Consider the following 24,045-nt stretch of genomic DNA (forward strand, 5'->3'; position numbering starts at 1 on the left):
AGAGTGGATGCGACCAGCAGTGTTGTTTTCCTCACAGACTCCGGTGTGCATTGTTGACCTGAGCTGAAGTCGGACGCTTAACCAACTGAGCCACCCAGGCTAGTGTTTTTATCACCTGCTTTTGATTTGCCAGTTTGGCTCAAATCCGGGTATTCCTAATGTCTGGATTTCACTCTGTGTTATGGGGGAAAACAGGAAAGACAGTCCCCGTTGCTTCTCAGACTCTTGGCTCAGTCTCTTGGCTAAGATACTACTGTTATAATATCCAATAAGACACTGTCTCCAAGGAAGAGTGTAAAATTTGAAGAGGGTTATCTTTTCTTTTTTAAAATGTTTAACATTTATTTATTTTTGAGAGACAGAGCATGAGCAGAGGAGGGCAGAGAGAGAGGGAGACAAAGAATCCAAAGCAGGCTTCAGGCTCCAGGCTCCAAGCTGTCAGCCCGGAGCCTGACGCGGGGCCCTAACCCATGAACCACGAGATCATGACCTGAGCTGAAGTTGGCCGCGTAACTGATTGAGCCACCTAGGCGCCGAGGATTATCTTTTCATTATAGATTGTCCTGTGCCAACTTTAGCAAGGGGATTAGGGGAGGTGTCTTTGAAACCATTTAACTCATTTCATATTACCTCAATTGTATTTATGTTCTTTAAAATTATTTTATTTTACTGTGCTGAATATATTCCTGAAAGATTCCATACCTTATGTCTTGAATAAGGTAGACAATAAAATGTATACACACAATATTTGTCTTATATGAAAATGAAACAATAGAATATTCATAATAAATTAATTTGAATTAAAATCTGTTTTTTAAAATCTTGTGTATTATCTAACATGGAGGAAAATGCAGTGCATTTCTGTGTTTTTAAATTATTAAGCATAACATTTGCTTATAAATATGTGATTGGCATCCCACATGTTACCAGTTTTTAATATACTTTTAAAGAAGCAACATCGGGGGGCCTGGGTGGCTCAATCAGTTAAGCATCCAACTTCGGCTCAGGTCATGATCTCACAGTTCGTGAGTTCGAGCTCCGTGTCGGGCTCCATGCTGACAGCCAGCTCAGAGCCTGGAGCCTGTTTCATTCTGTATCTCCCTCCCTCTCTGACCCTCCCCTGCTCATGCTCTCTCTCTCTCTCTCTCTTTCTCAGAAATGAATAAAACATTAAGGAAGCAACATCAATTTCTTTATTACATGCAATTATATTTTTAAAGTAAACATAATTTGTTTTGAGAGAGAGAGAGCATGAGCAGAGAAAGGGGCAGAAGAAGAAAGAGAATCTTAAGCAGGCTCCACACTCAGCATGGAGCCCAACGTGGGACTCAATCACACCACCCTGAGATCATGACTTGAGCTGAAATCAAAAGTCAAGCGCTCAACCGACTGAGCCACCGAGGTGCCTCTAAAGTAAAAATAATTTTAAATAACATTCCGTCACTAAACATGAAGCAACATGGTAAAAGATGCCATCCCATTACCTCTCCAGTCTCCAATTAACCAAGGCTATATTCAGTATCCACTATGGGTTCAGCACCCCAAAATACTTCTTACTGTCATACAAAAACAGATTCAGTTAAGGCTCTGTTGTGATTGCTGTGTGTTGTACTTTTGTGTGCTATTTTTCCGGAGCTAGGTGGATACATATTTCAATTAGTTTAATATTTGTCTCACTTGATAGAAACTGAAAGTTCACTCAGTGAAAAGAAAGAGGGGAAAACGCAAAAAGTAAGAAAGAAGGAGAGAGAGACATACATCTAACATTGATCAAGCCATGAGTCTAGGCACCTCTGTTGACTTCCCAGGGAGAAGTTTGCTAGGTGGGAGAGAAGCGGCAGCCTGGCTCAGGCAGGAGGGGTGTGCGTGGGGTAAAGGGCACTTTGTGACCCCGCGCTCCTGTGTGAGGCTATAGCCCGTCCCCAAGAGCCCCTGCCTCTCACTTTGGTGCTGTTGGCTTCATGGCTTCCAGATTTCCCAAAAGCCAGCAGGGGCTCTCCTTGACCTTCCCTTCCTGAGCCTCCCTGCTCTCTGTCCTCCTGACAAAACTCTAACCCATATTGGACGCTTATGCCGATTTGCTCATTCCCTGGCATCCTGAAAAGTGAGTCGTTTAGTTTTCCAACTCCGAATGTAAGCCGGTGATGACTCAGGATGTGTTCTCAATTTATAATAGGGCATATTTCTTGGTATTTCCTAGTCCTTACACTTTCTTGAAATCTCTCACAGCCCTTCCCGAAGTAACAAAACAAATGAAGGCGCCAGCATTAGTTAAATGTTTTCATTTATTATACCTGCTATTGTTCTTACTGTATCTTGTTTTACACCGGAATTGTGACAAAGGGCAATTAGTCTTAGAGTAAGTGAAGAAAGGTACGAAGGTTGCTTTAGTTTTTCCCAAACCTGGCTGGAGGGAAAATTCGCACATCCTTCAAGTTTGTGAAACAGGCGCCGAATCTTTATTAAGTTGGCCAGCAGAAGAAGGTCATCCTCATTCAGGTATCGGAGAACGGGAATCTCCTCGGGGTGAGGTAGCTTTTCAGCAAAGAGAAAGAGAAGGGAAGTCAGGGTCCATCTGTGAAAGGCGGGAGGCGGGAGGCGGCGTGTGCTGGTACTAATTTGGAGTTGGAATCCCTCGAGTCTCATTAGCTACAGAAGGAGGCCATGGCGGTATTACTCTCATCTGGAGGAGGAATGGGCTGGAATGCTGTGGAGAGTTGAGAGACCAGAACAGGCCAGAGCAATAGAATTTAGATACTTCCAAGTGCTTACAATTTATTTGAGTAATTTATGAGGGGGGCACAAAGATGCCGCACAGTCTCTTCCCCGGAGCCCCCGGGGGGAGGACATGGTCCGAGCTGGACTGGAGCTAGGAAGGCTCTGGGGGGGTGGCCTTCCTCAGACATGGTAGCACCCGAGCTGAGTTTTCAAGAAGGACCGGGATCGCTAAAATTCCTTTCCTTCTAGAACGTGCCCCTACCACAGGAGGCCATTCCGCGTTAATCTCTCCATGACCCTTCCATTGCCTCTGCCCATCCCTTCTTCACAGCCTTTGGTGATTCAGGCTGATGCCGCGTCCTTGCGGCTGCTGCAGGAAGGGGAATGCCTCTGTCGGGACTGTCTTGCCTGAGTGTTTCCAGGGTGTGGATTCAGGGCCGGCCTCAGTGGGGTGGGCTAAATACAAGCTCAACTACTACCTTCTGCGAGCAGTGACCACTTACCTGCAAGAGACACAAGAACTGACAGCATTTTCATCCCTCTCTGCATCAGAAGGTAAGGAGGGAGGGAGGGAGGGAGGAAGGGAGAAAGCGAGGGACAGAGGAATAATAGGAATGGACCAGTATTTTTAATTGCCCTTCAATCCCAATTCCATAAGATGACAGAAAACGTTTTAAGAGAGTAAAGCAATAATGGCTCTAGGGAACAGGAAAGATTTTGGGGCGCCTGGGTGGCCCAGTTGGTTAAGCGTCCGACTTCCACTCAGGTCATGATCTTGTGGTTTGTGAGTTTGAGCCCTGCATGAAGCTCTGTGCTGACAGCTCAGAGCTTGGAGCCTGCTTCGGATTCTGTGTCTCCTGCTCTCTGCTCCTCCCCCACTCATGCTGTCTGTCTCTCTCTCTCAAAAATAAATAAACATAAAAAATTTTTTAATAAAAAAATAAGGAAATAGGAAAGACTTTGATCAGCAGGAATAATCTTACTGTATTCCTGAAAATCATAAAGCAGACAGGACCATATCCATAGAGAGATAAATGGCCAAATGAAACCACTAACCCAAACACACACATTCTGAGATCAAAGTTAATAAAAGTGAGAAGCAGAAGGGGCCCTGAGGTAAATATTAGGATGACCAGTTGGTAGACAGCCCCTCACCTCACCCTCCGCGTTGAACCATGACGCCCCCAGGCTGGGGCTGGAAGTCCGGCACTGGGGCCAGCCTTCTACCCCTCAACTGTACATACCACTTTCCCACAGTCCCCACAAACAAACTTCAGTAAGCAGAAGATGTCGGAAGGCCGGGATTCTCAAATACAAAATGAACACACGGCCAGGAATCACCAAATATCTGAGGAAAATTGAGGCCATGAAAGAGAAGCCAGATTTACCTATTAGGGGTAATACTCAAGGAGACAGCATTAGTAGCCAGCAGGAGGCTTTGGGATATATATGATTAATATTTTATGAGGGATTTGAGAGAATTATTGCTGTCAAAGAGAAGAAATAACTAGAGGACTTGGAAATTAATTGTATGCATACAGAAAAGATGTGTTAACATAATTTTAGAGTGACCATTAAAATGCAGTGTATTAAAAGATCGAGTCTAATAGGTTGAGGAAAACAACAAAATCCAGTTATATACTGTTTGCAAGAGACACATCTAAAACTATAAAAACACTGAAAATCAAAGAATGAAAGAAAAATGTACCAAGCAAATGCTAACTAAAAAGAATGCAGGTGTGGCAATTTAACATAATGTAGAATAGCACTTAAGGCAAAGGTCACTGACTAGTAGGGAAACTGGGAATAATACCTATTTATATATGTTACCATTTATTTTTGCTAAAAAGAAAAACCTTCACTGATACACTGAGTCACATAATGGGCACAGCTGAAGAGCAAATAAGTGAGGTGGAAGATGGAGCTGGTGAGAGGCAGGAAATACAGCCCACCAAGAAGAGGGTCAGCATCTTTACTTTCCTAACCTATGTTTATAAAACTATAGAAAGTAAAACCTGATAGAAATAGTGAGAAAAATGAACAAGTCCACAGTCCTATTTCATACATTTCTCAGAACTAAGCCAATGATATAAAAAGGATAGAGAAGTGGGAATGGAACAATTAGACATGTACAAGCTTGTGACAACAGTACACTTTTTGGGGGTCAAATATACCTGGAACAGTCACAAAAATTATGTAATCAGCTCAAAATAAAATATCAATACATTTTGAACGACAGGGGGGAAAACGTGCAAGCCATACTCCTTGGTTGTTTAGAAATGAACAAGAAAAGGATAGTAAATTTGAATATTTGAAAATCCAATAACTATGGAGTTGAAGAAACCAAAATAGATAGGGCAAACTACTTAGAAGTGAGAGAAAATCGGAGCACTCCATATGGCCGAAGACGCACAGAGGGTAGGGTGGTGGGGAGGAGGTGCTACTAGTTTGGATTGGGTGGTGGAGAGAAGACTCTGAGCAGAAACCTGAAGGAAGTGGGGAAGCAGCTAGGTGCTAAATAGGGGAGGAATATTTTAGGTTGCAGGAATAGCAAGTCCAAAAGCCCTGTGGCGGAGGCATGCCTGGTATTGTCGAGGAACAGTGAGAAGGCCAGTGTGGCTGGAGCATGGTGAGGGAGGAGAGAACAGTACAGAGGGAACATTAAAAGAAGGAAATCCAAACCATGTGCAGGATTGCAGGTCTCTTCTAGAACCTTGGCTTTTACTCTGAGTAGGATTAGAAGCCATTGGATAGTTTGGACCAGGATTTTGTTTTCAAAGTATCACTCATGCCCTTTTTGGCAGCACGTATACTCAAATTGGAACAAGACAGAGAAGATTAGTACATGAGCTGTACAAGGATGGTACCTATTGTGTTAGATAGACTCTGGGAAGACCAGAAGCAGGGAGACTCATTAGGAAGCTACTGTGATAACTTAAACAAGAGATGGACTAGGCACCAGAGGCAGACAAGATAGATAGTACTGGTGGATGTGAGAAGAGTTGGAGCCTGGATGTGTATTGTAGATAGGGTTGATAGAGCCTGCAGGGAACAGGTGCGCTGCTGTGAAACAGAGGGGCAGTGCTGCTCCAGAGTGGCCTGAGCAACTGACAGGATACAGTTGCTGGGGTGCCAGCGTGGCTCAGTCGGTTAAGCATCGGACTCTTGATTTCGGCTCAGATCATGATCTTGGGATCCAGCCCTGCATTGGGTTCCACATTCATAGAGTGAAACCTGCTTTGGATTCTCTCTCTCTCTCTCTCTGCTCCTCCCCCTGGTGTGCACACACTCTCTCTCAAGATAAGTAAACTTAAAAAAAAAAAAATACAGATGCGATTTTCTGATGGAGGAGACTGCGGGTGGAGCAAGCTTTGAAATGGAATATTGCTAAGTTTTTCATGCCCTCTTAGACACATACATGGAGATACAGGGTTAGAATCAGAGATGTGAAGGTTAGAAGTTCATGGGAGATAAAATGAGAGGGTCATCAACATGCAGATGATATTTCAGGACAGGAGATTCCATGAGATCATCCACAGAGTGGGTACAGATAAAGATGAGTCTCGGGATATGGCCTGGAGCCTCTTAATATTTAGAAAATGGGGAAGTGATGAAAGTCAGCAAAGAAAAATGAGAAGGTCACTGAGGTGGAACGAAAATCAAAGGAAAGCAGGGTCCTGGAAGTAAAGCAAGAAATGCTTCCAAGAGGAGGAAGTGAGGAACTGTCCAGGGTCCCTGGGAGGTCACCTGGTGTAGCAGAAATGAGCTCCAGTGCATATGAAATGTTATGTAGCAACTAAAAATGAAATAGACAAATATGCTTGGAAATGCAGACATGCAAAAACCTTTAATACCCATTAAGTGGACAACAAAAACTAATACAATCCCCCCAACAATATAAGCAACATGATCCAATTTTTATTTTAAAAAAGATACGTCTGAATAATGAAAAGAGAAAGACATACCAGATTTTGAGTGATGATTACCTTTGGAAAAAGGGTTAGAATTAACAAAAGGATGAAAAAGGAATCTCATCTTCTACTCCAGTTCTGTATTGGGTGAATCTTCAAATATGAGAATGTATTTATTTTTCAATTTTTAAAAACCTAAAGAAAGGGTGATCGTGATGACAGTGAGAAATGGAAAAACTTCTGACATTGAATCGTGTGTGTGTGCGTGTCTGTGTGTGTGTGTGTCAAAATGACTCATTAAAATTCATTTCTAAGGAAGGAGTGGGGGAGAGAGAACATCTTTTACATTTTTGGTAAGAATGCATTTACCATGAATGTAATGTACTAGAAGAAGGCTATCTTGTAAACGTCTAACTAAGAAAGAAGCTTGGCTGGAGCCCAAACAGCTGACTGTGGTAGCCGGACTGATGGGGAGGGGCAGAAATAGTGCTGAGACCCCTCAGTCCCTGTTGGTGGAATCTGAAGTCTCCTTTCTGTTTGGTGTTTATGAGATATGCCTGCCTGTGCTGAATATTGCGGTCATATATCCACTTACCTAAAAGTGTGGAATTTTCAGAGGTTGACAACACCTTTGAAGTCTGGAGCAATCTCTTCCTTTAATCATTGGTGAAACAAAGGGCCTCAGAATTGAAGGGGCGTGTTCGGAGCCACACACTAGATATACTACATAGACCTCTCCCTTTTGTTTAATATATATTTTTGAATGTTTATTTTTGAGAGAGAGCGAGAGCATGCAAGCATGCACCAGTGGGAGAGAGGCAGAGAGAGAGAAAGAGGGAGAGAGAGGGAGAGAGAGGGAGAGAGGGAGAGAGAGAGAGGATCCCAGTCTCTTCACTGACTGCAAAAAGCCTGATGTGGGGCTCCAATGCAGAAATTGCAAGATCATGACCTGAGCTGAAGTCGGATGTTTAACCGACTAAGCCACCCAGGTTCCCCCCTAGATCTCTATCTCTGTCTCTGTATCTATATATACATTTCAACTTTATTGAGGTATAATTAACAGAGAGAGCTATCATTTACTGAGTACTTAGTGTCAAGCACCACGCTAAGTACTTTGCATTCCCCTTGAATCTTCACAGCCATCTATTTGGTAGGAATCATTATCTACATCTAATAGATGAGGGCAGTGAAGTTCAAGTTCACCCACTAAGCTAAGTGGCAACGTTGAGGTATGAAACGACATCCCTGTAACCCGAAGGCCATGTTATTAACCATTGCCAGTCACTGAGAGTGTACTCTCAGCTGTGCCCTGGGTGGGACAGGGGAGTCAGTAAGGCAGAGATTTTGTGCTTCTGGAGCTTACCATCCAGTGGAAAAGGCAGCCATCAGGGCAGAGAAGGCAGCATGGTTCAGCGAACATAGGGACCAAGGACAGTACATGGACGACCCAGAGAAGGCCATGGTGGACCCTGATTGGGCAAAGGACTAGGAGGTCTGGGAAGCGTCTCCAAGGAGATGGGACTCACGTATGGTCTTGAACATGGTGAGAACCCAGGTCTCCTGACTCCATCCAGGGCTTTCTTCTATAGCACAGTGGAAAAATAAACAAAACCCTAAAACCAACCCCCCAAAGCAACACTCCTTGGTCTCAGAGTAAACACAGTAAATGTTAGTTGGATCTAAGTCTGAACTAAAAGGAATTTCTGAAGAACAAACCATAAGGCCGCCTCATTTCCACATGAAATTTTCACTCTGGGTTTTTTTCATTGAATTCCAAAAGTCTTAGTAGATGGTAGATTATTACACCCAAGTATAATCTGAGTAATAACACTAACAAAAGCCGTTTACTCTTATTATTCTAGATGCTTTGAACAGTTTTCAAAAATGTACCTACCTTCACTTTGGTCCCAACACCGATTCTTGCCTGTTGGCCCATTGCTAGAAAAGTGATTGAAATCTTGTCTTGTTCTAGGATGCGAACTCCAATGTAATGATTCAAAGCCAGAAAGACAGGTTTAAATGAAACAAAGGGTGAGGAAGCCACAGAACTGGACCAATTCCAAGCCCTTATTCTGTTGCCAGCTTGATCTGAATATTGGCCTCCCAAGATATTGATGTATACGCTGGACAGAAAGGAAATTAAAAATTATAAAGGATAACATTATAATTCAACCTTGAAATTAGCCCTGTCACTGGCTCACCAAGGGGAGCCGCAGTTCCTGCTAGCCAGCAGGGTAGAGAGAGTGCAAAACCGCAGGTCATCTTTGGTGTGGAATACTGTGAATGAATTTTATACTAATTTGAAGTAGTGGATCCAAACTGGGTCCAAAATACGGAACCAGGATGGTAAAGGGGTCTGGAAAACTGTGCTGGGAAGAATGAAGAGGGAGGAGGGAAGGTTTAGTCTGGACAAGCAGACATACAGGAGACCAGGCTATCCGTGAAAGAGAGGAGAAGACCAGTGCTTGGGTTTTCCCCAGGACGAAATGAAGACCAGCAGGTGGAAGTCTTGGGGAAGGCCTAATTGGCCTCAGGATAGGACAGCTGTGTTCTCATAGCACCCAGCAACTGGGAGCCCAGAGCCCTTCCCGAGCGGCTCTTGTCAGGGCACGAGTGGCTCAGGGAACATCTCTGAGATGGCTCAGAGTACTGCTGAAGGGCCCTGTGTTGGAGCACAAGGTGGAAGTGAGACTAATGGGGCCTTTGCAGTCTCTTAGCACAGCTGATGCTACATTTTACGTCATTACCTACATATCAAGCCCTCCCAGTGTGGGATCTGGTGGCCCTAATGGCTGCCCTTCTACCTAGTTATCTCCTCCTCGTGCTCTCTCACCTTCTTCCAACTTGGATCACCATCCCTTTCTTTTTTTCTTTTTCTTTTTTTAATGTTTTTTCTTTATTTTTGAGAGAGAGAGACACACACAGAATCCAAAGACAGGCTCCAGACTCTGAGCTGGCTGTCAGCACAGAGCCCGACCCGGGGCTCAAACCCACGAACTGTGAAATCATTACCTGAGCTGAAGTTGGATGCTTAACCGACTGAGCCACCCAGATGCTGCACCATCCCTTTCTTGAGGAGAAGGAATAGGTAGAGTTCTGGGTATTTAGAGAGTTGGCTGAATTTGATAATAAATTATTCTTTTTTTAACAAGATCAATTGGCCATGAGGGCCCCTAGAGTAATATAACTGACATCTTCTTTCCCCACTATTGATTAGTGGTGGTAATCTAATAACAAAAGTAAAAATGAGAAATTGAGGTAATTATCTTACTGTGGGAAGAGGAAGATTTGGTTTCATCTTGAAATGTGGATGAAAATAATATTTGGCTAAAATTAGATAGATTGTTCATTTGATAAACATTCTGTGAGTGCAGATATATGTTGGTAGCAGTAAAGATTCAGAATGTGGCTTCAAAGAACATGGATCTAGGGGCACCTGGATGGCTCAGTTGGTTAAGCATCTGACTTCAGCTCAGGTCATGGTCTCGCTGTTTGTGAGTTCAAGCCCCATATGGGGCTCTGTGCTGACAGCTCAGAGCCTGGATCCTACTTTGGATTTTATGTCTCCCTCTCTCTGTGTCTCTCCCCTGATCACACTCTATCTCTCTCTCACAAATAAATATTAAAAGAATAAAAATTTTTAAAAAATGAAGTTAGAACCCAAATTACAATTTTCAGGGTGAATGAAATAATGTAAAGTCATAGAGTATATAAGTTAGTAGGTCAAAATTGTATCAGGATCATAATTTCTCTAGAGATTTTGTTTTGTATGTTGTTGTTGGTTGTGACTATAGGAATATAGGCATAGTTACAAATATATTTCAAATTATAATAACACACACACACACACATACACACACAAACTATAACAACACAGTGTAGCAGCTATCCATTGTAAATTATTTTCATAAATGAGTCAATATAACATTATCAGGGCATAGGCTCTAGGAAGACCACTGGATTCATACCCCAAATCCTTAGGGTGAGCATATAATTTATTGAGAGATTTTTTTTCTAATATTGAAATAATATAGCTCATGTTTCTTGGTGTTTATAGACAGAATATGATGAGCTTTCTTTTACATAGTTTCCTGGGATTTTTCCACTGAGAAGCAAATGGAATGACGTAAATAAAAATTTCTCTGAGTCGAACATTACTACCAAAGACTAACTTAAATAAATCTTAAAGCCATTTTTATCATTTAAAAAGAAAGCTTCTATTTAAAAGATGGATAAGTTCTAGGGATTTAATATATGGCATAAAGATTATAGTTAATAATACTGTATATATACTTGAAAGTTGCTAAGAGAAAGTATCTTAAATGTTCTTAACACAAAAAAGAAGTGGTAATTATGTGACATGAAGGAGACGTTAGCTAATGCAATGGGATAATCATTTTGCATTATATGAAGTATATCGAATCGACACATTTCATGTCTTTAATTTACACAATGTTGTATGTCAATTATATCTCAATAGAATTGGAAAAAAAGAAAAGAAAAAAGTAAAATTTCATAGCCTCCCCCTCCCCCAAATCGCACGAAGAAAAACTTAGAAGCCTACCAGACATTTCCATTGGGATGATAGCAGGAACTTCTACCAGAAGAATCTAGCAATGCTAGGATTGCAGGGTCAGTGGGCATATCTTCTTGGACTATGCAAGTGAAGCCACGTATTTTGTTGGGGATTCGGATGATGGCTAGGTTTCCAGATGGGTAGCTGAGATTAGATAAGGTTATTTGCGTTGTTCTAATGGTCCTTAGTTATTCTGTGAATAAATTTAGTTTATGAGCGAGCCCTTTGAAACCATTCTAGAATGGGAGCTACTCTTAATACAAAAGTGATTTTATGCTTTTTATGGGATCAAAGTATATTTACAAGACAGAAATCCACAACAAAATACTGGCAAATGGAATCCAGTGACATATACAAAGGATTATATAGTATGATAAAGAGGAATTTATCCCAGGAGTGCAAGGTTGGCTTAACATCTAAAAATCCATCAATGAAATATACTGATAGAATAAAAAGCCAAAAAAAAAAAAAATGATCATCTCAATATACACAGAAAAAGCATTTGACAAAATCTAACCCCTTTTCATGATAAACAACTCAATAAACTAGGAAGAAAAGGGAGACTCCTTAATCTAATAGAATGTCTAACAAAAACCCACAGTTAACATTACACTTAATGGTGAGAGACTGATTTACCCCTAAGAGCAGGAACTAAACAAAAATGTCCATTCTCCCTACTTCTATTCAATATTACACTGAAGGTTCTAACCAGGGAAATATTATGCAAGAAAAGGAAATGAAAGGTATCTATATTGGAAATGAAAGATATAAAATTATCTCTATTTGCAGATGATATGGTCTTGTATTTAGAAAATCTTAAAGAATCCACAAAATAATATATTAGAACTAACAAACAAGTTCAGCAGGATTGTAGGCTACAAGACCAATACATAAAAATAAATTGTATTTCTATATACTAGCAGTGAACATTCTGAAAGTGTAATTAGGAAAATAATTCCATTGACAATAGCATCAGAAAGAATAAATTCTACTGAGGATAATTTACTAGCTGTTAATACTCAGTCCTATCTAAACTGATCATAAGCCTGGAGGTGAAGTAAACACAAGATTGACTCTGAATCGTTTTGAAAAATAGTCATGGTCTTCAAGAGAATTAAGAATTAAGCCAAGGCATTAAATGATAATAATAAAAGATAAGGGAAGTTACTTAAAATGTACTGATATAATTAAAACAAAACTTATACTCTTTCTCACAGGGCCTACAAACTAAAACTTCACTATACTTTCTGTGACCTTAAAGTCATTTTTCTGATTGATTATTGGAATTTGACTAAACTTTTAGGAAACTATGACTAAACATGACTTTCTCCTAAAAATTAGAGCCTTCGGTCACCAAAAAGCCCTCTTCATTTTATAGTTTTGTTTGTTTTTTACTTTTCTTGAGGCATTAAATAGCCTTTATGTCAAAATAACAAATGGTTTGGCCATCAGGCAGAAGTTCAAGTGATGAATAACTTAGTATTCCATAAAATGGATATTGAATTTTTGTATTAGAAAATAATGTGCTGCTCACAGATGTGTGAATTGATATACATTTTCTGGGGGACTATCAAAGCTTGAAAATATCTGTAATTTTTTTAATAATTCACTCAGATTTCTTTAGGGGTGTGTGTGTGTGTGTCTGTCTGTCTGTGTGTGTGTTTAAGTAAGCTCTACATCCAATGTGGGGCTTGAACTCACATCCCGGAGATATACTCAAATGCTCTACTGATTGGGCCAGCCAGGTGCTCCAAATATCTGTAATTTCTTACCCAGAATTTCTACCCTTAGGCATCTAGGCATTTAATTCAAGGAAATAAATGATAAGTATGCAAAGAAGTCTACACAGAGGTGTTCATTTAGCAAATAAATATATAATAGCAAAAAAAAGTGAAATCACCTTTGTGGTTAGGTTAAATGAATTATAATACATCCCTATCATTAAATACCTTATGGTTATAAAAATGGTGTATATATTTATTGCATACTATATACTCATAACATTATTATATAATATTATGTAAGGAGGGAAAGTTATAAAATATGAGTAACTAGTTGAAAAACTGATTTTTAAAGAATTATATAGGTACACCTGGGTGGCTTAGTCATTTGAGTATTTGACTTTGACTCAGATCATGATCTCACAGCTTGTGGGTTCAAGCGCCATGTCAGGCTCTGTGCTGACAGCTCAGAACCTGGAGGCTGCTTTAGATTCTGTGTCTCCCTCACTCTGCCCCTCCCCCACTTGTGCTCCGTCTCTCTCTTTCTCTCAAAAATAAATAAATAAAAATTTTTAAAATTATTTATATATATATATATGCTCATAGAAGTAAGGGAAGTTTTAGACAAAGATGTTAACAGCTTTACTTTGGGTGGTGGGATTTGGGGTAACACCTATTTTTTCCTTTATAGTTTTCTATATATGTTTCCTTTTTCTTTTTTGTGAAGAAATAAAACTAATAAAAATAACTTGTTGAAAGGATACAATATTTGTGTTGTTCCATCTGGAAACGAAGTCAGAAACTTGCTTCCATGTTTGTAGTGCTTCTCTAAGAGCTCATTCTTCATGATCTGTACACCATGGAAAATGAAAGGACCCTCAATCATTAATTGTTCCAGATATAATGCATCAATTATGATAGTAACAGGCATCCTTTGCTTGCCAGACAGTGATACAAACTTGTCTTTTAATTTAAATTTTTGGGGGATGCCTGGATGGCTGAGTTGATTAAGTGTCTGATTTGGCTCAGGTCTTGATCTCGGAGTTCGAGCCCCATGATGTTCGAGCCCCCTTGAGTTCTCGGAGTTCGAGCCCCCTTGATCGGTTCGAGCCCTATGTCTGGCTCTGTGCTGACAGGTTGGAGCCTGGAGCCTGCTTTGGATTCTGCGTCTCCCTCCCTCTGCCACTCTCCTACTCACACTCTGTCTCCCTCAAAAATAAAATAAACATCAAAAAAAGTTTTTTAAATAAATAAATTTTTGGCCCTGCAATGGTGATAATCCTTAGGAATCATTAAAGATTATTCCTACCCCCTGCAGATAACTTGATAAAAGCTTTCAGGCAGAGATCTGACATTATATATCTTTTTGAATTTTTAAAAAAATGTTTATCTTATTCACATCTTATTATAAAAACAAAACAGGAGATTAAAAAAATCAGCTCTAGCCCAATGGAAGGATTCAGTATACTGATTATAGTAGTGGTTACATAGCTGCCAAAATTCATAGAGCTGTACATTGGAAAAAAGTGAATATTACTGTATATAAATTATACTTGAACAGACTGCAGTTGCATTGGATGTGTAAGTCAATTTGATATTTAATTTTTCCATGAATATTAGATCAAATTTATTACATGAGTTGTTCAAATATTCTATTGTATTACTACTTTTTAAAAAATCTAATAGCCCTTGCAATTTTTGAGAGGTAGGCTAAAATATCCCGTTACATTATGGATTTTTAAATTTTTCCTTTAGTGCAATTTTGCTTTACATATTTTGAGCCTATCTTAATATGGGAAAAATATTTTATAATGTTATATCTTCCTGGAGGATTAAAACATTTATCATTATGAAGAAATCTTCTTTATCTCTAGTAATACTCTTTGGTATTTTCATGATATATCATTTTTATTTATAATCTCCTTGTATCCTTATATTTTAGATGTATCTCTTATAAACTATATAGTTAGAATTTTTTTCCTTAAAAAAGAACTAATCTGACATTCTTTGTCTATTAACTCGCGTATTTAGTCTATTTACTACATAATTACTGACATTCCTTGGTATTTTCTTTTTGTTCCCTGTTATGTGCTTTTTTCCCCTTATGCATTTTTGTCTTTTTTGGGGGGGTAATTAAAATATATCATATTTTTTTGTTCTAGCTCTACACATTTGGAACTTATACTCTCTGCTTCTGTTATTTTTTCTGGCTACCCTAGAAATTTCAGCAACTAAACTTAATTTATCCAAATCTGAAGTTAAGCTTTCATATTTGCCTTTCTCCCAAACCAAGGGCCTTACAGCACTATAATTACATTTAACCTTCTTCCCATCATGTACTATTTTGAAATGTATAATTTATTCTTTTCCGTTTTTTGAAATGCCATAAGCTATTATTACTGTCATTTATTAGTCAACTTTCAGTTTTATCCATATATACTATGTACCACTTTCTTTTCATCTTTCTTGAATCTCAAGACCATCCAATGACACAAAGCACATTCTTTAGGATTTCCTTTAATGAAGGGCTACTAGTGACAAATTATCTTTGGCTTTACCAGACAGTGTTTTGGGGGTGGCACATTTTCTTGAAAAATATTTTAGCTGGTTATCGACTTCTGGATTGACCACTATTTTTTTTGAGAACACTGAAGACATTCCACTGTTTTCTGGCTTCCATTGTTGCTGTTGGGAGGTTATCCGACAGTCTTTCTCTTTTTTTTAATGCTTTATTTATTATTTTTTGAGGTGGGGGGAAGACAGAGTGTGAGCAGGGGAGGGGCAGAGAGGAAGGGAGACAGATATTCTGAAGCAGGCTCCAGGCTCCGAGCTGTCAGCAAAGAGTCCGATGTGGGGCTTGAACCCACAAACCATGAGATCATGATCTGGGCCAAAGTCGGACGCTTAACTGACTGAGCCACCCAGGCGCCCCTCTTAACTCTTTTCCTTTAAATATAAACAGAACTTCTTTTTCTCTGCTGCTTTTAAGATTTTTTTCCTTTGGTATTCTACAGTTTGTTAATATTGAAATATTAACAATGATTTTGGGGAAGTGCTTGAGGCTTTTGGTGATATTTCTCCCCTTCTTTTTAGTTTTTAAGGGCTCCAAACAGTCTTTAATGTACATCAATCACATTTTAAAATAAAAACGTTTTAACCAAAATAGCCTATCATAAAACATGTAAAAGCATTGTTTTAATGTCTAGTAGAAATTAAAAAGCCACATCTGTACCATTTCATCTTGACAAAGAGTTAAATGTGTCATGTAGCCAACCTGTTCTATTCATTCTGACAGCTTTTACAACTTTAGGTAAAACTGATTTTAAAGAGTCACAAGTAAAAATAATAACAAGTAATTACCTTTCCACATGCTATTCTAGCATCACAACAAACAATGGATATGTTTCTCTTTTCTAGTTGGAAATCAAGTAGTCTGTCATCAAATATCTCCTTTTTTGGAATATCCACGGAAAGTTGATAAGATATTGTTCTTAAGTGCTTTGGCTCTAATGGGAAGAGAATCACATGTTTGTTTTAAATTTTCCAAAACCTCTCTTCTAAAATGAAATTTCAAACCTTATTACAAATGTATTGTTTCATCAGCCTTTTGTTAATGGCAGAAAAATGAGGTTTTTCATTAAATTAAAGTGAGTGTCTTCTTTTGTTAAAAAATAAAAACATTCCCTTGTTAAGTGAAGAAGGATGATTTTCATTAAGTGGAATTTTCTGGCTTAATGTTTAGTAGGAAGTAGTTGAATATGAAAGAACTTTATACCAAGGATTTAGTTTAAGCCAAAACAAATGTATTTCTTTTCTAAGTATCTTTTCTTTCTTTTTAATTTTTAAGTTTATTTTGAGACAGTGTATGGAATGGGCAGAGAGAGAGAGAGAATCACAAGCAGGCTCTGCACTGTCATTGGGAGCCCGATACAGGGCTCAAACTCATGAACCATGAGATCATGGCCTGAGCTCAAATCAAGAGCCAGCCACTTACCGACTGAGCCACCTAAGCACACCTCTTAAGTATCTTTTCAATAGCTCTGAGTGGTAGAGGAGGAGCCTCATTCTCAGAAAGATGAAGTATTTTACCCCAAATTGTACAGCCTATAAGGAGAAAAGCAGCTACATAAATCAAGAACTTGATTCCAAAAATCAGTGCTCTTTCCATTTCACCCACACTATAGCCATACTGGTCCATATATGAAGAAAGTAATCTGATTTATTTTTGACGGATTTTTCCATATCCCAGCTGGAAAACAGAAGGGAATGTGTGCTTAATGAAACGGGAGACAATTAATTCAATAAGCTCTTTTCAGCTATCTGTAAAGTATTCTATAGATGTTGCTAATTTATTTCAGTCAATAGCAATAGTAAGCTGAGGACTAAAACTTTAAAAGGCAGATGACTGAAACACCAGACTTTCTGAGCCATTTTAATGGATGCATTGACTGAAATGAACATTTTAAATATTATTTTTTTAAATACCAATTTTAGCTTTTGGTCATATATCTGAGCTTTCTGATGTACAACTGATCTATAACATCAGCGTTGAGGAACTCACCATCTTGAGGTATGTTAGGCTGTTCATTTGTTATTAGTGCAAATTGTCTGGACATTTGTAGCTCCTGTTTTCTACAAAATTAAAAAATATATGCTATATAAATCTGAAATGTATTTGAAGCTTAAAACAGAATTTTAGTACAAATTTTTAATGTTTAAACACCATCCCTTATTATTTTTATCTATTATTATTTGTTAATCCAGGCATTGAATCCATACATATAAGTTTCTACTCTCTTTTGGCAACAAATTTCTCCAATATGGGAATTCTAAACTGCCTTCGGAATTTGCAATTGATAAATTTCTACTTTATTTTATTTTTATTTTCTTAAATGTTTCTTTTGAGAGGAGCAAAAGCATGAGTAGGGGAGGGACAGAGAGAAGGAGGGAGCAAGGGAGAGAATCCCAGGCAGGCTCTATACTCAGCATACAGCCTGACACAGGGCTCTATCCCACAACCGTGAGATCACGACCCCAGCCCAAATCAAGAGTCAGACACATAACTGAATGAGCCAACCAGGCACCCTGGTAAATTTCTACTTTAAACTGGTGAGTTTCCAGAGTTTCTGGGAGCTTATGAATCTCAATAACATCTACCAGGAGTTTTATTTTATTTTATTTTTGTTTAACAAAGTAATCTTAAAATTTATTTGAGAGAGAGAGAGAGAGCAGGCTGGAGTTGGGGAGAGGGACAACAGGAGAGAGGTAGAATCTTAAGCAGGCTCCATGCTCAGCTTGGAGCCCGATGTGGGGCTCGACCCCGTGACTCTGGAATCATGACATTAGCTGAAATCAAGAGTCTAATGCTCAACCAACTGAGCCACCCAGGCACCCCCATCAGGAATTTTAATAGGTTTGCTTTGGCCAATTTTGATTTCATTACTGAGAACACATTTTCAAAATTAAATATTTTGAAAAAACAGCGTTCATTTACAAAAAGCTCTCTACTTAAGCTGGACTGAGTTTCAATATCAAATGCTCAATGTTACCTCCTCAAGGCTTTCTCCTTTGCTTTGAGTCTATCTACGTCACTGCCATGGGCTGCATGAGGGTCAATACAGATTAATTCAGCTTTAGGGGTTTGGGCTTTTTGTTTTTCCTGATAAATGTAGTCAATCAGATTTTGACAGTAACTACAACAGGAGACCTGAAAAACAAAGAGGTCATTTTTATCTCATCGGTCCTAGATGAAGATAATTACAGGGGGAAAAAATGGCTAATGAAATTTGGATAACAATCTATGGTAGCTTTTTCCTGGTTACAGCTTTATTTAGATAGAATTCACACACCATACAATTCATCCACTTCAAATGTACTAGTCAATGGTTTTTAGTGTGTTCACAGAGCTGTCAAAACCTTATCTGTGGCCAACTTTTACCACATGAACTCTTACCCGTTAACCCTCCCCAACTCTCCCCTCAGTCCCTGGAAACCACTAATCTAAATTCTGTCTGCATAGATTTGCCTGTTCTATGTAGCTCATCTATGTGGAATCATATAACTGTGGTACGTTGTGATTGTCTTCTTTTGCTTAGCGTAATGTTTTCAAGGTTCATCTGTGCTGTAGCATATATCAGTACTTCATTTCTTTTTATGGTTAAATAATATTCCATTGTATGGATACATCTCATTTATTTACCCATTCATCAGTTGATGGATTTTGAGGTTGTTTTCACTTCTGGCTGTTATAAATCATGTTACTATGAACATTTGTGTATAAGTTTTTGTATAGGTATATGTTGTCAATTCTCTGAGTATATATGTTGAGTAAATATCTAGAAGTATAATTGCTGGGCTATAGGTAACTATGTCTCTAACTTTTTGGGGAATTGCCAGATAGTCTCTCAAAGTGGCTCCACCATATCACATTCCCCTTTCCCAGTATATGAGAGTACCAGTTTCTCCACATCCTTGCCAACACTTGTTATTATCTGTCTTTTTGATTATAGCCATCATAGTGGGCATGAAATGGTATCCCACTGTGATGATGATTTGCATTTCCCCAACAGCTAACACGTAACTCTTAAGAAATGCAGTGCAGGGGAGAAAATACTTCATATGTTTAAAAATAACACCATTTCCTCAGTGAACCTGCATTAGAACTCACATCTCCTATTGGTTCAGAGCTATCATCATCACAGTAAACATCCATAATGGAAAGAAATGATCTTAGATCGCTTCCACAAAATTCACATGTGGGCGATATCTCCTCCTCTTCTTCCTTCAGAAAGAGGAAAATAAAAATGAATTCATGCCCACAAGGAGGCCCAGAGACCCTGGGAGTGTAGATGCTGCTGGGGTTCTGGGCAGGGCCAGCAAATATCCAATGGGAGAGCAGGGGTGGTGGACTCATGTGCCAACCTGCTTGAGGACTCCTCTCAGAATCCCTGGGGGCCCTTTGAACTAGCTGTGGATTCTCACAATGTCTCCTCATTGCAAGAAGGAAGTTTCACAAAGGGCTTTACTATTGACATCAGAGTTCCTTGTGCGGGAGGGGCGCTACAGCGTGTAACTAGATGCAAGAGACAAAGGATAATGCATTAACCCCAGGTTGGGGCTCTGGATTCTTCTGACTGTACTGTGAAGGTAATTCAGAAGCGGTGTGGGGGAGACCAGGGGAAGCAGCAGGACTCAGAGGAGTTAGGGGATCAAGGGCTGGTGCACTATGGCCGTGTTTATGCTCTGAGTTCACAATTGTGACTGCAGGGATTCCTGGGCAGGCAGGCAACTTTAGCGCAGGCCTCCAGGAAAAACCCACGTCGTGTAGGACTTGCAGGTCATGAACACTACCAAGCCAGCTGTATTTGCCATTCTCTGGGACTAGCAAAATGGCCACTGTGGGGCCAAAGGGTGGCGAGGTGGCCATTGCAGCCAGGCATTCACCACTAGAGTGATGGCCAATATCTTGAGGCTGCCAAAACTACCCAGTGGTAAGTACTGCACATTGCTGAGAGCAGAACCCTTGGAGAGTAAACAGAAGTGGTGACACATCTAGTTTGTTGCCTAAGTAACAAAGCAGGGAGAAAGAGAATATAGCAATGCCAGGCCGCCTACAACCCTTCCATATCAGGGTCTTGCTAATGAGCTCCTAAGCCCTTGGTCCCTTCACCCCTTCTCCCGTTCACTTGTGGGGAAAGCAAGGCGGAGATTCTTCCAATGACCATGAGTCATTGAGTGGGGCTGGGGTCTGTACCTGAGGACAGTATAGCTGGAGAGGAGACCTGACAAGCCGGTACTGCTGCCCCTGAACTACACTCGTGTCAAAGCCCCATCTAGGTGGACCTGAAGGATCCACCCAACATCCAGGAGAAGCCAGCCCTGCCAATGCGGGGACAACTCCCTGGAAGAAAGGCTACAAGGCTTTCCTTATGTTTAGGACCATCTCTGGGTGTCAGCAGAAGAAAACTCGAGAAACTTCCTTGGGTACAAACTTCTGTGGTTCAGAAAGGAGGAGCTAGGTTTGAATAAAAGGATTTTAGCCTGAAGAGTCTATAGGGTAATCATAAAGTTGAGAAACCTGGACAAATATAAAGAGTAAATAGTGACTGATATCACATGACATACTTAGTGTGTCACCCCTTATTAGATTTGCATAGTTCAATGTGCGGTGCAAAGCAGCAATGAGCCGTGTGTTAGTGTGTCCACACAACGTTCCCATCAACCCTGTATACACATCCGCGGTGTGCTGCCTGACAAAATTGATGGCTCTTATTTCCAGTGAATAAGCCTGCACCTTTAGTGGGCCAAAAAGAAATAAGGCAGTGCCACTCTAGGGCGCATGCTGCTCTCTCCATATGGCCAGGTCATCCGAGTTTGGAAATAATCTTACCACCAATCAGTCCCCTACTGCTCTGGTGCAGCGGGGCCGTGTCCTGTCCTGTTGGAATTATTAAGGTAGCCTTTCCTTAGCTCATCAAGCACAGGCATAAATCAGTCACTTAAGATGATCTAGTGTGGCAAACATCCACCTGTGTTTCCTGGCTTTATGGCCACTGTTATGGGTCAAATTGTGTCCCCTGAAAAGATAGGTTGAAGTTCTAACCCCTGGTACCTGTGAATGGGGCCATATTTAGAAATGGGTCTTTGCAGATGCAATCAAGTGAAGATGAAGTCATTAGTCATAATATAAGTGGTGTCCTTGGTTGGAGAAGAAGGACATTTGGAAACAGAAGCAGAGAATGCCAGGACAGCTGAAGCAGAGATCAGAGTGGAGTAGCCGCAAGCCAAGGAAGGCCAAGGGTTGATGGCCACACTGGAAGCTAGGAAGAGGCAAGGAAGGACTCTCCCCTATTGGCTGGACTCACTGACATATTTATTTTGAACCTCTAGCCTTCAGAACCACAAGACTACAAGTTTCTGAGGCTTTAAGTCACCTAGTTTATGGGACGCTGATATAGCAGCCCCAGGAAATGAACACAGCCACCCTAAGTGCTATTCCATATACATGAGCTCTTCATGTATTTTTTAATAAGTGTGTTCCCTGTCTTCTGTGCAAATCATCATGTGGCTTATTACATCATTTATTAATAAATAACATTTTAAAATTAAAAAATAATATAAACTAAAATCACCTTGAAGTTAAGGCCTACATTGGAACTCTCTCGTTTGAATGTCAGAATGGATGGTGGCCCAACGCTAGGCAATGTTTTCAGAGCTGGCTCAAACAGTGTCATGAAGTCTTCTTTAAACTATATTTTTAAAAAGAGAGAGAAAATTGACTTTTGAATAAGTGGTATTTACAATGAACTCTGTGCGCTATTGGACTGAAACATTTCTTACCTCCAGCTCACATAAAACATTCAGTTTTTGCTGTTGTGGATCAATTACCCATTTTTCTGCAGAGAAAAGCATCCATTTAGAAAGAAAGTTTAAAACCTTTGTACAGTGTATTCCATTTTCTCCTAGCCTGCTTCCCTGTCTCTCTCTCTCTCTTTCACACACACACACACACACACACACACACACACACACACACACACACACGTTTAAAAGCCCTGAAACCTTTTTTACCACCTTGTTGAGCATATTCTTAGGAAAGGGCTTTTCAAGAAGGGGGTGGGTACAGTAGTCTGAGTTAAGGCTGGTTTACCTTTGCTAGCAGAGGAAAGGACTCTAAATATCTATTTACCTCTTAACTTAGAAGCCAAATTTTCATGTTTGGTTTCCTTAATTCCAGAGGATGTTTTCTTCCCTGTAAAACAAGTGTACATTTGTCATCAATCCCAACAGAGTAGGAAAGAAGCTTAATACAAAAGAAAACATGCCTTTTGGAAAAATAAGTACCCTTATTTGTGTTTGTTTGACCTTTTACTTTTTTGCCCTTTCCAAATAACATTTTATCAACAATAAGGAACAGGGGAAAGTCACCACTGATGTATCATATTGAAAAAGGTTTCCCTGTTCCTTTCTAGTCCTAGCATACTACAGAGATGCCTGCATCACTTGACTATAAATATTGTTTGCAGACTCTTGTTTTCTGCTTTTTTTTTTTTTCCAGTTTATTAATTTTGAGAGAGAGAGCGTGTGCAAGTACAGTGAGGGAGGGGCAGAGAGTGAGGAGAGATAATCTGAAGCAAGCTCCGCACTGGCAACGCAGAACCTGATGCAGGGCTGATATCATGAACCGTGAGATCATGACCTGTGCCTAAATCAAGACCAACTGAGCCACCCAGGCACCCCATTTTCTGTTGTTTTGAAAGTACTGTATCGTCTACCTTATATCTGTTAGTCCATAAAGGAGTTTTCAGGTAGAAGGGTGCTAGAGGTTCTAGTTCAAGACAGTGAACTCAACCATGAGGATTATTTCCGCCACAGACTCCAGGGCAGTATTGGAAATGGGGGAGGTGGACATCAGCAACTTAGGCTAACCGTCTAGAAGATTTAAGCTAATAGAATTGGAATGATGAAAACCAATGAGATCAACCTACAATGGGGCAGAGGTAAAGGGAGGGGGCTGGCCCACTTCCTCACAGAGCCATGGGCAGCAAGAACTGCTCGTAGAGAAAGAGGTGGGCTTCAGAAAGTGATGTACTTCCTATGTGGAATATCTGACAAGTTTTTAAGTATGTTTTAGGCATTTTGTCCAACAGAAATACCAGCACAGGTATAAAAAAATGAACGCACAGGTTTTTATTAAGGCATTATTTGTTATAGGGAAGAGCTCAAAACATCAAACCAACTCTGAAATATCTAGCAATCAGTTTCATTACATAAGCCACAGTAACTGTATATAAGGGAATATTGTGCAGTTGTTTCATTGAATTAGATCAATCTTTCCTGACATGGAAAGATGTCCATAATACACTGCTATGTAAAACAATTAAAGAGATAAAGTTGCCATTACTTACAGGAGATAGAATTGTTTTGTAGACTTCCAACTTACAAACTATTAGAATAAGAAATTTCAGCAAGGGGGTTAGATACAAGATTAATATATAGAAATCAATAATTTTCCTATTCATTGACAATAATCAATTAGTAAATATAACAGGAAAAAAGTTTCCAATTGTTACAGCAATACAAGACTATAAAATACTCAAGAATAAATTAGTAAGTGCTG

The 24,045-nt window shown here is 39.8% G+C and overlaps 1 protein-coding gene across 1 annotated transcript in view; it reads right to left on the reverse strand.

The window, feature by feature from the left end:
• Window positions 1-2,267: 2,267 nt before the first annotated feature.
• ERICH6 (glutamate rich 6) overlaps window positions 2,268-24,045 on the reverse strand; it is a 29,765-nt gene continuing 7,987 nt past the window's right edge. The window contains exons 4-14 of the mRNA XM_077765899.1: window positions 22,615-22,677; window positions 22,266-22,321; window positions 22,058-22,174; window positions 19,594-19,707; window positions 18,476-18,633; window positions 17,488-17,558; window positions 16,287-16,432; window positions 13,691-13,776; window positions 11,194-11,349; window positions 8,524-8,752; window positions 2,268-2,535 (exon numbers count right to left, since the gene is read on the reverse strand). Of these exons, the coding sequence (XP_077622025.1) occupies window positions 2,272-2,535; window positions 8,524-8,752; window positions 11,194-11,349; window positions 13,691-13,776; window positions 16,287-16,432; window positions 17,488-17,558; window positions 18,476-18,633; window positions 19,594-19,707; window positions 22,058-22,174; window positions 22,266-22,321; window positions 22,615-22,677 (1,460 nt within the window). The 3' untranslated portion in view covers window positions 2,268-2,271. The remainder of the gene's footprint in view (window positions 2,536-8,523; window positions 8,753-11,193; window positions 11,350-13,690; window positions 13,777-16,286; window positions 16,433-17,487; window positions 17,559-18,475; window positions 18,634-19,593; window positions 19,708-22,057; window positions 22,175-22,265; window positions 22,322-22,614; window positions 22,678-24,045) is intronic.

This window comes from Crocuta crocuta, unplaced genomic scaffold (genome assembly GCF_008692635.1).
Source record: "Crocuta crocuta isolate KB4526 unplaced genomic scaffold, BGI_CrCroc_1.0 scaffold54, whole genome shotgun sequence".
Taxonomy (NCBI): Eukaryota; Metazoa; Chordata; class Mammalia; order Carnivora; family Hyaenidae; genus Crocuta; species Crocuta crocuta.